Raw genomic sequence first — 13,367 nt, 5'->3', positions numbered from 1 at the left:
CAATGAATATGTATGCATGATATATAAAGCATACATATTTTACATCCACAAGAAGTGTAAAGCTAAGCAACAAATTCTTTTCTTTGAGGTGAATACTTCATTGCCTGTGCTAAGAAGCAGCACAGCTACACATTTCATAATGCCCATAATAAAAAGTTACATTTCATAATGTTAATAGTATTTCATAATGTGAACGCACCTATTTTCATAATGTTCCTAGTATAGACTAATAAGTGATGATGTGGTAAATTGCTCTCATGCAACAAAGTAACCCTTATGAAAATGTACTTCTTATTATCAACAAAAACAGAAAACCCCTATTTCACACAGTATCAGATAGAAATTTCAGCCAAATGTAAGAGAAGGATTTTACAGTTACATTTAAAATTCTCAAAATTTTCTTCTTGCTATATATTGCAAGCTATTGGTGCACACTGTGTTGTAGCTGATACTGCACTTGAGGGACACCACTTGTGTTCAACACCAACCACTGTAAGCCAAAGAACATAATATGTTCATGATATTGGAACACAGAACACAGTACAGAGGCTGGTGGATTCCTTAAGTGTCTCCTTAATAATACCTTAGTGAGTTGATTATCTTTATTAGTTCCAGCAGAAGCTCTCTTAATACAGTTTATATAAACACAGTTTCCCCTTTATTCTCTTGAACCCTTTTTTCTGTTATACACTTGCTGGCTTCTTAGTCGAAATCCAGAATTTTTTTTTAATGAGGAAAATACACAGATGCATCAGGAAGAAAAACAATGCATCTAGTTTCAGATTTTTTCATTATGAACGTGCTTTAAAATTGGTTATGGGAGAAGTCTTGATCACTTCTCCCATAAAAAAATCTAAAAAAAAGTTGATAAATATAATGTTAAAAAAGACAGCTCTTGTTTAAAATTCATGACTGCTTCTTTTAACATGAAAAGCAGCATTGGAATAAATTAATGCTTGTGTCCCCATTACAGTTGCAGTTTCTCTTCTGAGAAAAAATGTAATGCCTTTAGTATTAGATAGCATAGGTAGATAGCATAGAATATTGCAACTGAGAAATGTATAAAGATGATACAAGAGAGCCATTTTTAGGTCATTTTACTGTTGAAGAAGAAACTGAGTTTTCATAGAGCTTGCCTTTAAACACAAAATTTTTGCCTAAATCATAGGACTAAGTATTAGCATTTTTACTCAGAGTGGCTTTCTAGGTTTAAAGCAGCAGTTTAAACAGATTCCTGACTTAATCTGTTCAATGTAGCCTATTTAGCTACAGTAAAAGCAGAGAGAACTGCTCTGGGGAAGGCAGTAGCTCAGGCAAGGAGATAAAAAATATCCCAGTGGAATGGTGCTGCAATGTTATGAGATACTGCTTCATGTATGCTTTTACCAAAACCACTCCAGCTGGTGCTACAGGAACACCTCAAACCAAGGAACAGCACTCTTGAAATGCATGCGCATTTCATTCTTAGCTATCCAATTTAATATTTTATGAAGACACTTGTAATTTCAGCTTTTCTCGACTCTCATTCTCAGTTTTACACATCTGAGTTATTTGATTGGTTAGTCTTTTTTTGCAGAAAAGCTCACCCAAAAATCCTTGCAGATTATGTTTACTCAACAGACTACAATGCAAAGGAACACAGTATATGGATAATTTTAGCATTATCTGATCAAACTCATGGAATGAGATACCAGAATTAAGCAGCTTCACCAATCACGTTAGGCAGCTTTGACAGCAACAATCACCAAGCAGTTTGCTTGATGTTTGTGTCTCTTGAGACTGGCCACAAGTGCCAGCTACGTGCCACCAAGTTACCTGGGCTCAGTGTGTTTCCATGTAATAGGAAACACGTCAGTGTTGACAGATTCAACATACAGACACAATCATCACTAAAAAAAGAAAATTATCATACCTTTGTTTACTGGAATGATATCAACAATTTCACTTCAGTGTGCAGACTGAAACCCCAAAGATTTTAAGTCCTTTTGCAAAGCAAACTAACTGCAGGTCAGGCGCTGAACAAAGTCATTTTTGGTTCTCTATTTTTAGAAGTAATAAGTGATTTTAACATTTCAGTGGGTAGAGTGCAACTGCATATAAGACAACTATATTTTCATTTTCTTTTCCTTGATGCCATCCTTTACCAGCATAAAATCAGCAGGTCCAATGTGGCAATTACAAGACAGTCTTACTAGATTATTCAGTCTTCAATCTGAGAGCTCAGACAATTTTTGATACCAACCCTATTTATAGGTATATTTCTTTCTTTTGAGAAGAGCAAGGCTTTCCAAATATTGCTCATAATGAATATGACAGATTTATTTCTATAGTGTGATTCAATGGACAGAAAACAAGCTTCTTAGAATTAAATACAATGTTAAGGGCTTTTTAAAGGTGTGTAAATAAACAGACCACCTAGATACCACATAAAAGAAATTAAGTATTACATTTTTCTTGTCCTTTCATTAATGCACCTAATAATCTTTTGCAGATCTTTTAAAGAACATTTATAGATACATATCTATCTATCATATAACCGTGTCAATAAAGTTAAAGAAGTGTACAGGCTACAGCAGGTCTAATATACTAGAATTATACTAGAATACTTTGTAGTCTTAAATCATAGAAACTTTATAAGCTTAATATTTTGGTATACAAGAATTTTAATATACTTCTTCATGTAGCTCATATAAACTCTATTTAACATAGAAATTTTAACAAGAGATTAAATAAACTACAGGGAAGCAGTAATTTGAAAAGTTTGAAAAGTTGCAAGATGCAAGGTAACAATGACAGTTGTAGAAGTATGCATGTGATGTGTATGTCAGCAATTTTAGAGTCAGCTTTCAACTTTAAATATAGCTTCTTTCTATATTTTTGTTTCACACAATTCCTATTTGCACTGAATTTTATAAAGTGCCAGAAAATATACACATAAAAATATTTATACCCAAATTCTCACAAAGTAAATCACAAGTAAAAGCATTTATCTCAATACAAAATCAGTCTGGCATGGAAATTACTCATTACTCAATTCGCAGGTACTGTGCAATTTCAGTTGCATCTTTCAGACATTTGTCCTTCTAAATAAGGAAAACAAAATTTATGTAATATCCGGGACCCACCAGATGGATTATAGACAAAACAAGACAATTTTGAAGTAAAGCTTGTTGATTCTGCCTTTTATTGCAAGCATTTCACTTAGACTTTTCATAACGCATGCTAAAATGGAGCAAGCATGCGAACTGGGAAGAGGACAAAACGCAGTTGTAAATCTATGTTATAAATTGGTTTACTTCAACATATATTATCAGCTCATATGTTTAAAGTTTTCTCACTTTACCATTCAACATTCTGCTGTTGTTAGCTGATCGTCTTGGAAATTGTTATCATGAGACTCCCTAAATTGCTCCAGAGAAATGAGAGCGCTTTACCATCTAAAGTGACAATAGGAGAACCTAAAGTGATCTCAAGATCCATCCCAAGAAAACCTATGATGGGGAACTCTTTCAGGAGAATTCCCTCATGTGAAATACTGTCAGGTATCTTTTCTGCTGGGGATTAGGATTTACAAGACATAATTATGTCTGACTAAAGGGATAGGGAGTAACTACAGCTCAGTGTCCCCCATTCTCATTTCCTAGCACTCCCAGGCTCCTTTCCCCTGCCCCTACAGGCTCTTGTACCCTTCTTCTGGCTGACAAAAACACCACAAGTAGCATCAGCTAGCTAAAAGTGAGTTTTGCAAGTTACTCTCTCAGCTAGCAAACAAAAATTCAAAGCAGCCTTCACCATGCAGCATTAATTTGTTCCTGATCACGACGACAGGAGAAAAAGTATGTTTGCATATCTAAGGAAGTAGCTGACTGCCAGAATCTGAGGCACACACTCAAAAGCATCCTTCATGCTAAAGAGGTATGCCTTGGTGTCAGCAGATATAAGGGCAGAGGTAGATGCAGTATTAAATCCTTACTGCAAAGATAAGGTCTCTTTTTTGTTTGTTTCCCTAGCATAAACATTTTTACATTTCTAAAACGACAACTGGCAAAGCTTTAAAGAACTGCACCTTGTTGCAGATGAATATTTTAGCACTTTGAGCTGACATATTTTGAGTTTTCAGGAAAATAATCTAATTTTCCAAGTGTCACGGATAAATTTACAACTGCGAATGGGTTTTCTTTAGCAGGGTCACTATCTGACAAAATTAGAAGCTACACATCACCCACCAACCTGCCCATGGTTTTGCTCCTCCAGTCAGTGTAATAACATTTTTTCCTGAAAGAACAGCAAAAAATCAGCTGAGATTAATCAAGTAGGACATAGTTGAAAGGGACATACATGTTACAAAAGAATGTTATACATTTTAAAACATCCATTTTCATAGACAAAAACATGAAAAAACTTTAAAAAGGCAAGTGAAATAGAAGAAGTCATTACAATAACATAGTTTCACATTTTTCAAGTTTGTTCTAAAATAACAGATTTGTAGCTACTGACAAAAACGATTACTGATCAATAAGCCACTTAACAGTTCTTTTCTCCCCACCCTTTGCCAATTAGAGAAACAAGACCAGAAATTCCCAGTAGAGTCTTCTCAGAACAGTTATTTTGAAACCAAATGGAGACATATTTGCTACATAGTTTATATATCCCACACCTAGTTTCAGGCTTTTTGTTTGGCCTCCTCCTTTAATTTCACGCCACATTTCAACCACAAAAAGAGCCTTGATATTGCAGATTCCTCAGGAGTTAGGAAGATCTGCAACTGCACACCTGGGCAGCACGTGAGATTCATAAAATTACATTACTTACATTGAAGATCCACTGAAATTAATACCTTAAAAAGAGGGTGAAAGACTCCTTGCCTGGAAAATATGTGGCCACCTAAAAATTATGTACCTACCAATCTGCAGACTGTTGGCAGCCTGACACTTGGTACTGCTAGGCAGCATTGTAAATGAAGCAATGAAAGGTATTAAAGGGTTTTCAGACTTTTTTTTTAACAAAACCCTTAATTACCCTTAGCTGTTTTGCCCAGATGGAGTTCAGCTGTTACAAATAACTTATTAACTACAAACAATAATAATTATGAATTGCAAGATACTTGTAGACAAAATTAAAGCTTTGCCTCAATTCTAGAAACAGATATAGTTTTATTTCTACTGACAGACCATATACTTAACAAAAATACCCATGACAGTTAAAAAATCATAACTCAGTCATGACCTAGCTTTGATGCTTACACAAACCCTGTTTGAAACCATGTACATATGCTTCCAAATAAAGCAGCATGGCAAAGTCAGCCATATATACAAGACAGTAATGATCACTACACACTGTCTATTGAAATTTCAGAAAAATTTCATTCTGCAATTGACACAATGAGATTCCATCTATATTACATATATGATACATATTATATATCTGTCAACACATTTTGGTATAATACCGTGCTAAAACAGTTCTGGGGTGCGGGTGAATCTCAAATGTATTTTTACTTTTCAGAAACAGAGAGAAGTAACCTGTGTGATAATAATTCTGTTGATTTTGTTTAGATTCCTGGGTTGAGCAAAATGAAACTAAAAAGTTTGAATTGAATTCTTCATGTGTTATTCATATATGATATTGACATATGGCATATTTTAGTGACCATAACTAAAAGTCAAAATTTTGCAAGACTGTGCAAGAACAAATAGGTATACTGCATTAAAGTATTGCAGGGAAGGTTATCTGTCATCTTTAACTTTGTACTAGAACCAGTCAGAAAACACTGATGAAACAGATAAATGAGAAATAATTTGCTTTTTAGAATTACAGAATATCTCAAGTAAGAAGGGATGCATAAAGATCATCAAGTCCAACTCTCTTTTCCCCTTAGGCTTACTTAAATCTACCTAAGGATGACCTAAAACTTTTTGGGAGGAAGATGCTCTAGTTCACTGAGTAATCACTAATTGTGGGAGAATTGCAGCATTTGAGGTTCCTTTGTCCATTGAATGGTTACCTCAGAGAAACAATACACACCATCCAGGTAGGAATAATTTCATTTAAAAAAGCAAGTTCAACACTTCAAACACAATTGTTCTTAACAGAATACGTAATTAAATTATAAAATGTGTGGTCACAGGATGTTGTTACAGGAGTGCAGGTTTATATTTCTGCATCCATGAAAAAGCCATCTGGGCAGATATGAACAAAGATGAAGACTTGAACTGTGTCTCAGCAAGTTTCTAAAGCACAGCCTTCTACAGAGAAGGAAGGTATCATGAAAAACTGCTCATCTCCTGTAGGGGACACGTTGGAAAGGCTGCTGGCAAAGCAGGGCAGACCATTCCTCTATTCTGCTACATCCAGCTTGTGTTTGCAACAGAATTGTGTCGAGTTTTCTGCTTGAAAAGGTAAAGAAATTCAAGAAATATACTAAAATAGTCACACAAGTTCTAGACTGCAATTTCATTTAAATACCTATTAAAATCTTTTTAAAGATAACAAAAATGTTGACCAATTTACTATTTCTCACAGTTCTATTATGGAGGTAGAGGTGGAAAAATATCTTCCCAAATGTATGTATTTCATTGTACAGCAAAACTACCAAAAAGGTGAAATTGGAAAATTTAGTATTTCATTTACTTTTGGTTTACTGAAATTAATTGGATAAAAAGAAGCCAAAGCAACAGAGACCCTTTGGGGGAAACACTAAGAGAATATATTTACACAGCATTAATAATATAACAAACAAACATGATTTAGAATGTCTTCCAAATAAATCAGGATTGCAAAAGCCAGCCTTTTGTGTCCTGAGAGCACTATAGATCTATGAAGTAACTAAAATTATGAAGAATTCAAACCCATTGCTAAAACACAATTTTGTGAAGTAAGGTATCAAAAGGAGGAAGAAATAATTTTTAATTGCAATTTTGATTATTTATGTCTGTATGCCCATATATAAACACTTCTATACTTAATATACTGGCAAGTATTTTTTGAACTAGATAAACTCAAATAGCACTATAATAATATTTTTAAACATACGGAAGATGACTATTACTAAAACATTTTTTATGGAAAGGCCTTTGAAGGCTTAATGGGATGAAGTGAAAATTCACTACAGAAGTGGGTATGTGGAGCAAGATTTGAGCAACGATGATTCACAATGACTGTTTCTGTCTTAGGACCAATGCAGGAGACCACAGTGTCACAGCATAAAAGACTGAGCGTTTGGCAAGGGCATTTTCCATGGCTCACACAACTTTGGCACCTGGTTACCACTTGAACTCATGCACACAATATGCTCTTCTCCAAGAGCATTATTAATCAATTTGAAAAGGCACATTTTCTCCTTTAAAGACTTAAGTATTGTGGCAGAAAATATTAACCTGTCCCACAAATTAATAACAAATATTAATTTGTTAATACGATAGAACTTGTTTTGCATTCAGACAAGGAAGTCAGTTCAGGCCATTATTCTGCCTAAAGAAAGTTACTGGACCTCAGTTTACTCAAATTGTGACAATATGTATTATATTGGAGACATGGAAGACACTTTCTGTCATTTCACCTGCCTTTCAAGAAGACTCCAGAAAAACCCTAAAATCATGGAGGACACTCAAGCTCAGATGAAGAATATCTGAAACTCTGCCAAGAACATCCAAAACAATGCGTGAACTACTGTTTTCTAAAAGACATATGCTCAATCTGATGTAAAAGGCAAGTTTGAAAACAAGTAACACATAGTATTGTGTAAAAATGAGGAAAGAACAGGACTTCTTATTTGTTTCTCCTCTCTCCCTATCCCATCACTAAAATAAATATGAGCACTCCTGGCTACAGAGCAGTAAAGACTGCACTTTAAGACTTGAGTAAGTGACGAACTTTCAATATTAAGCACTAAATCATAGGTTTCTTAAAATATTTTCCACAATACCTGAAAGGCATCCTGATGTTCATTCTTTCTGCATATTTGCACAATGTCTCCCACGGACAGTGAATTTTCACAAACATGATATCACTGTTGGTAACAGCTGGCTGCAAAGAGCAGTAACATGCAAATACATATTAATAATTTAAACCTACAGCAATCACCCTTCCAGAAGCATTCTACCGGGTCAAATTCTGATTTTAGGCCTGAATTGGGCATGCAACTCTGAAAATAAATGCTCTTCTAGACAAAGGAAAATAGGTAACCTTTCTCGCTTACAGACTCTGTAGCATGTGTAGACAAGTGGGACAAAAGGCATCTGTAGGGAAAGATCTGTGGTCATGAACTTAAGTAAAGACTTTATGCAGCACCTTTTTACATGGAATAAATTTAACATGGAATTAATTTTAAATCTCAAAAAAATCACCTTAGATAAGTAGATTGAAGACCATTCTGTGTCTCCCATTAAAGGAGAAGTGTGGTCAGTGCTAGAGGCATGAGAACAGATGAGAGAAGGCTCCAGGTTGCAAAAATGGTAACTCAAGGGAATGGTTGAGCAATTGAGTTACCTGCTGGGAATTTTTAAATGTGTATGAACTGGGATGTTTAATTTACAATGTGTACTCTACACAAATGTTTTTCATCATTAATTTATTTATACATAAAAAAAAATTAGTTTCAGCCTTACAGATTTCTATATTCACCTTCTCTTGTCAACACTTCAGTTCCCCACACTCTTCCCAGATGTATTTGCTTGAGATTCTATAACTAGATATTTTGATAGTTGAATTGTGTCCGATTAAAGCCTCCAAAAGCCTGACTTTGTAAGGTTTGGTAAGTAAAGGTAAAAGAAAATGCAGTTAAACTTAAAATGTTGCCAATTTTACCTACCCGTTCCATAAATCATATCACAGTTCCATAGTACTACCTCAAATATTTTACTTTCTTGAAAGTTGTGGATAAAATACAATGCTTGCGGAAAACAAAATAATTCAGAACTTATAAAACCATTTGTTTCTGAATGTCAGAAATTCTGAACTGACAAAAGCTCTATATATTAAAACTGGAACAAAATCAGCTATTTTTATTACCATACTGTAACAATTCTTAAAAGTCTTAAAACCAAATTTTAGTCAGGCTAGCTATTTATGAATATTTAACATGCTATATTGTGAGCTATATCTTGCAAGCTCATTGCTTAAACCCAGAACACGTATTACAATTCTACTGAGATGAAAAATCAAGACAAAAGACACATGAACAATAGGAGCTTACATCAGAATAGAGTAAATATATACCTGTTCTGCAGGTCATTCATGAGACAGCAAAAATGCAAGGCAATGTTTCCCTGGCTCATTTTCTTTCATTTTTTATTAATACTACTATTACTAGCCACAGATTAACCAGAATAGTGACAACCTTAACCCCTTGAGAAACAGTGAGACATTTAACATCAGGCATTCTGCTGAAAGACATAGAGGATATGTATTAAAGCAACAACATGAGTTACTGAAGCTGCTTCTGTTCTGCAAGCATGAGAAGCTGGAACTTTTCCCCCTGTACTGCATGACACTTCTGTGTACAAGCATGTATCTCCAAATCATTTTAAAATACACACTATCAAACTATTCTTCTTATTAGTTTAATACAGTTAAGCAGATGATGAGAACTGCCTGGAAAGGCTTGTAATTTTGTCTGGAATCTTTTATCAGTTCAGTAAAGTAGGATGGTACAATAAAGGGCTTTTTTTATGCCACATAAGCTACAGAACTCACCTCCCGTTCTAACATAAGCCCTTCTGCTCTCAAATTCTTCTCAAATGTGCTTCTTTTCTCTACCTGTGGGCTTGATTTCTTGTAGACCAAGATGTAATCAATGCGCTTTTTGCCATCTTTGAAGAAGAGTCCTGATGATGCCATGGCATCACTCTAGCAAACATAAAAGAAACATACTCTAAATATGGCATCTATAAAGATGAAGAGCTCCATTGTGAATTGTATATAACATAGCACTTCCTAAACCGTGGAAACAGCCACATATCTAAAGGATGATGAATATGCAAGAAGTTCAGAAGAACAAAAAAGTGATATGCATCAGTTCCTCAGGATTTCAAATTAATTAGAACAAAACAAAATAAAATAGCTTTGCAGAGCCCATATTCCAGTTATTTCAGTTAAGCAAAAACCTTAAAATTCTTGAGTGGTGTGTATTGATATGAACTTTTGTTTATCCCTACTTTCAATTGGAAATTAAAAAGAAAAAAATAAATAAGTCAATTAAAGCAATTTTCTCAGCTTTGTACCTGTGCAAATTTTATAAAACAAACATACCTATATTTTCTCCAAGGCAGAAATAAATCTAAAAAATTTAAAAAGAATGTTATTGATCGGAATGTTTGCACGGACAGTCTAGTTGAAGTGCTTTTTCAATGCCATGTTAGCCATGTTTCAATCTTGACTAGTTCCTTCCCACCATGCTTGCAAACATAAGGAATTACCTGACCTTGATATGGAAAACCCTGCTTTACATGCTGCTGCAGAGCTATTTTTGCATTCTGTGATTTGCATGCTTCAGAACAGAGACCAAACCAACTGGTGACAGACTACAGAATGATAGAATTATTAGGTTAGGATGGACCTCCAAGATCATTGAGTCAAACCAAACACCACCTTGTGACGACTAAATCACAGAACTAGGTGCCTCATCCAGTCATGTCTTGAACACCTCCACAGATGGTGACCCTGCCACCTCCCAGGGCAGCCTCTTCCAATGCTTAACCATTCATGCAGTGAAAAAATTGCTCTTGATGTCCCATCTGAGTATCTCCTTGTACAATTTAAGCTCATTTCCTCTTGTCCTGTTGACTGGTAGAAGAGGTTGATCTCCATCTTGCTACAATCTCATTTCAGGTAGCTTTAGAGAGGATGACTCCTCCGAAGCTTCTCTTGTGACTGAACAACTCCTGTATCCCCACCTTATGAGGCGTGCCACTCCTCTTACGAGGAGTGCCTCGTAAGCCTTAGTCTCTCTGGACCCCTCACCAGCTCCACTGCCTATCTCTGGACAGTGGACTTAATTAATTAATTGACTCCAGCACCTCAATGTCTCTCTTGCAATGAGGGGCCCAGAACTGGATGCAATACTCAATGTGTGCCCTCACCCATGCAGAGAGCAGAGGGACAACTACAGCCCTGCTCTATTTCTGATACAGGCCAGGTGCCATTGGCCTTCTTGGCCAACTGGGCACACATATTCAGTCAGCTGCTGAGCAGCACCCCCAGGTCCTGAAAACTTTAAAATCTGAAAAGGAAAACTGAGAAACTATCATCATCCTCTGGAGAATGCAGCACTTATTTAGACATGAACCATCCAGAAGAATGCTGGTTTCAAGAAGTATGCATTACACCCATCGTAAATGGGTCCAAATGTTTATGAATGCTGCATCTTCTGAACAATGGGATGATGCTGGTCCTAGGAATTAATCCTATTGGGATTATTTGGATATGAAATTTACAATAGTCAGTTATACCCCACAGGGACATTCTCTATTCAAAACTAGAACCATGTGCATGATATCAGCATTATATATATTGGATACCAGCTCACTTGTTTCTATGTGAAATGTTTTTTTTACACCCACATCTCTCACTGCCAGCTTTCTACACATTTAGTGCTTCTGAGAACTCCTCAGTCTGCAAAACCTAAAGCATTCTAACAAGATTCTTTCTCTGTCTTTGCTTTTTTAACTCCCAAAATAAAAAACAACAACAGTCTGTCTCAGACAATCTACCGCTACAAAGGAGTGCACCAGAGAACATTATTTAAGTACATTAAGCTTCAATTTCAGCTCTAAGATCATTGAGTCCAAGCATTAACCCAACACTACACCATGTCCCCAAGGGTCACATCATACACCTTTTAAGTACCTCCAGGGATGGTGATTCCACTTCCCTGTGCAGCCTTGTTCCAATGCTTGACCACCCTTCCAGTGAAGAAATTTGCCCTAACAGCAGATTTAAACACATCCTGATTTAACTTGAGGATGTTTTATCTTGTCCTGTCACTTGTTATTGAAAGAGACTGAGTCCCACATGGCTAAACCTCCTTTCAGGTACTTGTAGAGAGCAGTAACACCCAGCCTGAGCCTCCTTTTCTCCAGACTAATACTTCCAGCTGCCTCAACCACTCCATGTAAGACTAGCACCCTGGATCCCTCTTGGAACACACTCCAACACCTCAATATCTTTCTTCATATTCAGATAAATAATATCTGAAGTCCAAATTAAGGTAGCAAAGAGTGTCAACCAAGACTGTTAGTGTTAGTGAATATAGGGTCTGCCACCCCTTCTAAGAATTCTGAATGGGAATGGTAGCAAAACCATTATTTTTTATAATGTTATAGATTTAATGATCTAAATCCATAAGACCCAGAGGTTTGAGGGTGAGGTAGTAGACTGAAGGTTCAAAAGTGCAAGTTTGAATATGCAAGTTTTTAAAACACAAACTGTTTCAGGTTCAAGACATGAACAATGACTCTACTCTTGAACACTGAAGGATTCCTGCGCAAGTATTTTACAAAACCAGACCAGGGCTGCTTTTACAGTTAATGAAGCAGGCACAATAAGATACAAAAAGCCTGGCCAAAACTCCCCCAAAGGGGACATCTGGAACTTCTCCAAAACACTTTCTGCTCATGCAATTTCTGTACAGACATGCTGCAAATTACACCCACCTTTTGTAATACATTTCTACTGCCTTTCTTTAGGTTATTACTTCTAGTCTTTCTTTCCTCATTTCTGAAACATCTGATTTTCTTCAGTCTTAGAAAAACATGCTTTGTTTCTCAGATTAATGACAGTATCCAAATATGACCTCGTATTCATTAACATCAAACAGAATTATTTGGGGTCAATGTTAAAGACATAATGAGCAGTGAAGACAGTAGAAAGAAATCTTCTATCCCAGTTTAAACCAGACCACTTTCAGAGAACACCCCCCACAGGGGGTTTAGAAGTGCAATAGTGAAGCCACTTACCACATTCATGCAGTGAACCTGGCCTACATAACACTGATTTCATGACTGATTCACTTTAATGCTACTGGCACCATTAGTTTCACTTTTGTCCTATTCAAAAAAAACCAATGTTGACCACCTATATTAGCAGTAATATAAAAATTACTTAAGTAATTAAGTACTAGTAAAAGAATTTATATGGTTGATTTGTATGGATGATTTAGTTGGGTCTTTTCAGTTGATCTGAAGGAGCTCCATAACACAAAAGGGCAACAGGCAGCAGTAATTTCAATTAAACATCTAAGTCAGAGTATATTATCTATACCTAGCAGAAGGAATCAGCTGTTAGTGCAGTGGGCATTCAAGCACAGATAATTTATTATTTATCTGCTGGTTTAGACCAATACATTAATTCATTCTTTCACCTTTTTAAAG

The 13,367-nt window shown here is 35.9% G+C and overlaps 1 protein-coding gene across 3 annotated transcripts in view; it reads right to left on the bottom strand.

Moving 5' to 3' along the window:
• Positions 1–13,367, bottom strand: part of ANO3 (anoctamin 3) — a 111,577-nt gene that overhangs the window by 42,437 nt on the left and 55,773 nt on the right. For all 3 annotated transcript variants that reach the window (XM_058806914.1, XM_058806916.1, XM_058806915.1), the window contains exons 5-7: positions 9,694–9,846; positions 7,925–8,025; positions 4,231–4,275 (exon numbers count right to left, since the gene is read on the bottom strand). In XM_058806914.1, coding sequence (XP_058662897.1) covers positions 4,231–4,275; positions 7,925–8,025; positions 9,694–9,846 — 299 coding nt within the window. The remainder of the gene's footprint in view (positions 1–4,230; positions 4,276–7,924; positions 8,026–9,693; positions 9,847–13,367) is intronic.

This window comes from Ammospiza caudacuta, chromosome 6, assembly GCF_027887145.1.
Source record: "Ammospiza caudacuta isolate bAmmCau1 chromosome 6, bAmmCau1.pri, whole genome shotgun sequence".
NCBI classification, from domain to species: domain Eukaryota; kingdom Metazoa; phylum Chordata; class Aves; order Passeriformes; family Passerellidae; genus Ammospiza; species Ammospiza caudacuta.
Note: the sequence above shows the minus strand (reverse complement) of the source record. Positions and strands in the feature narration are given on the sequence as shown.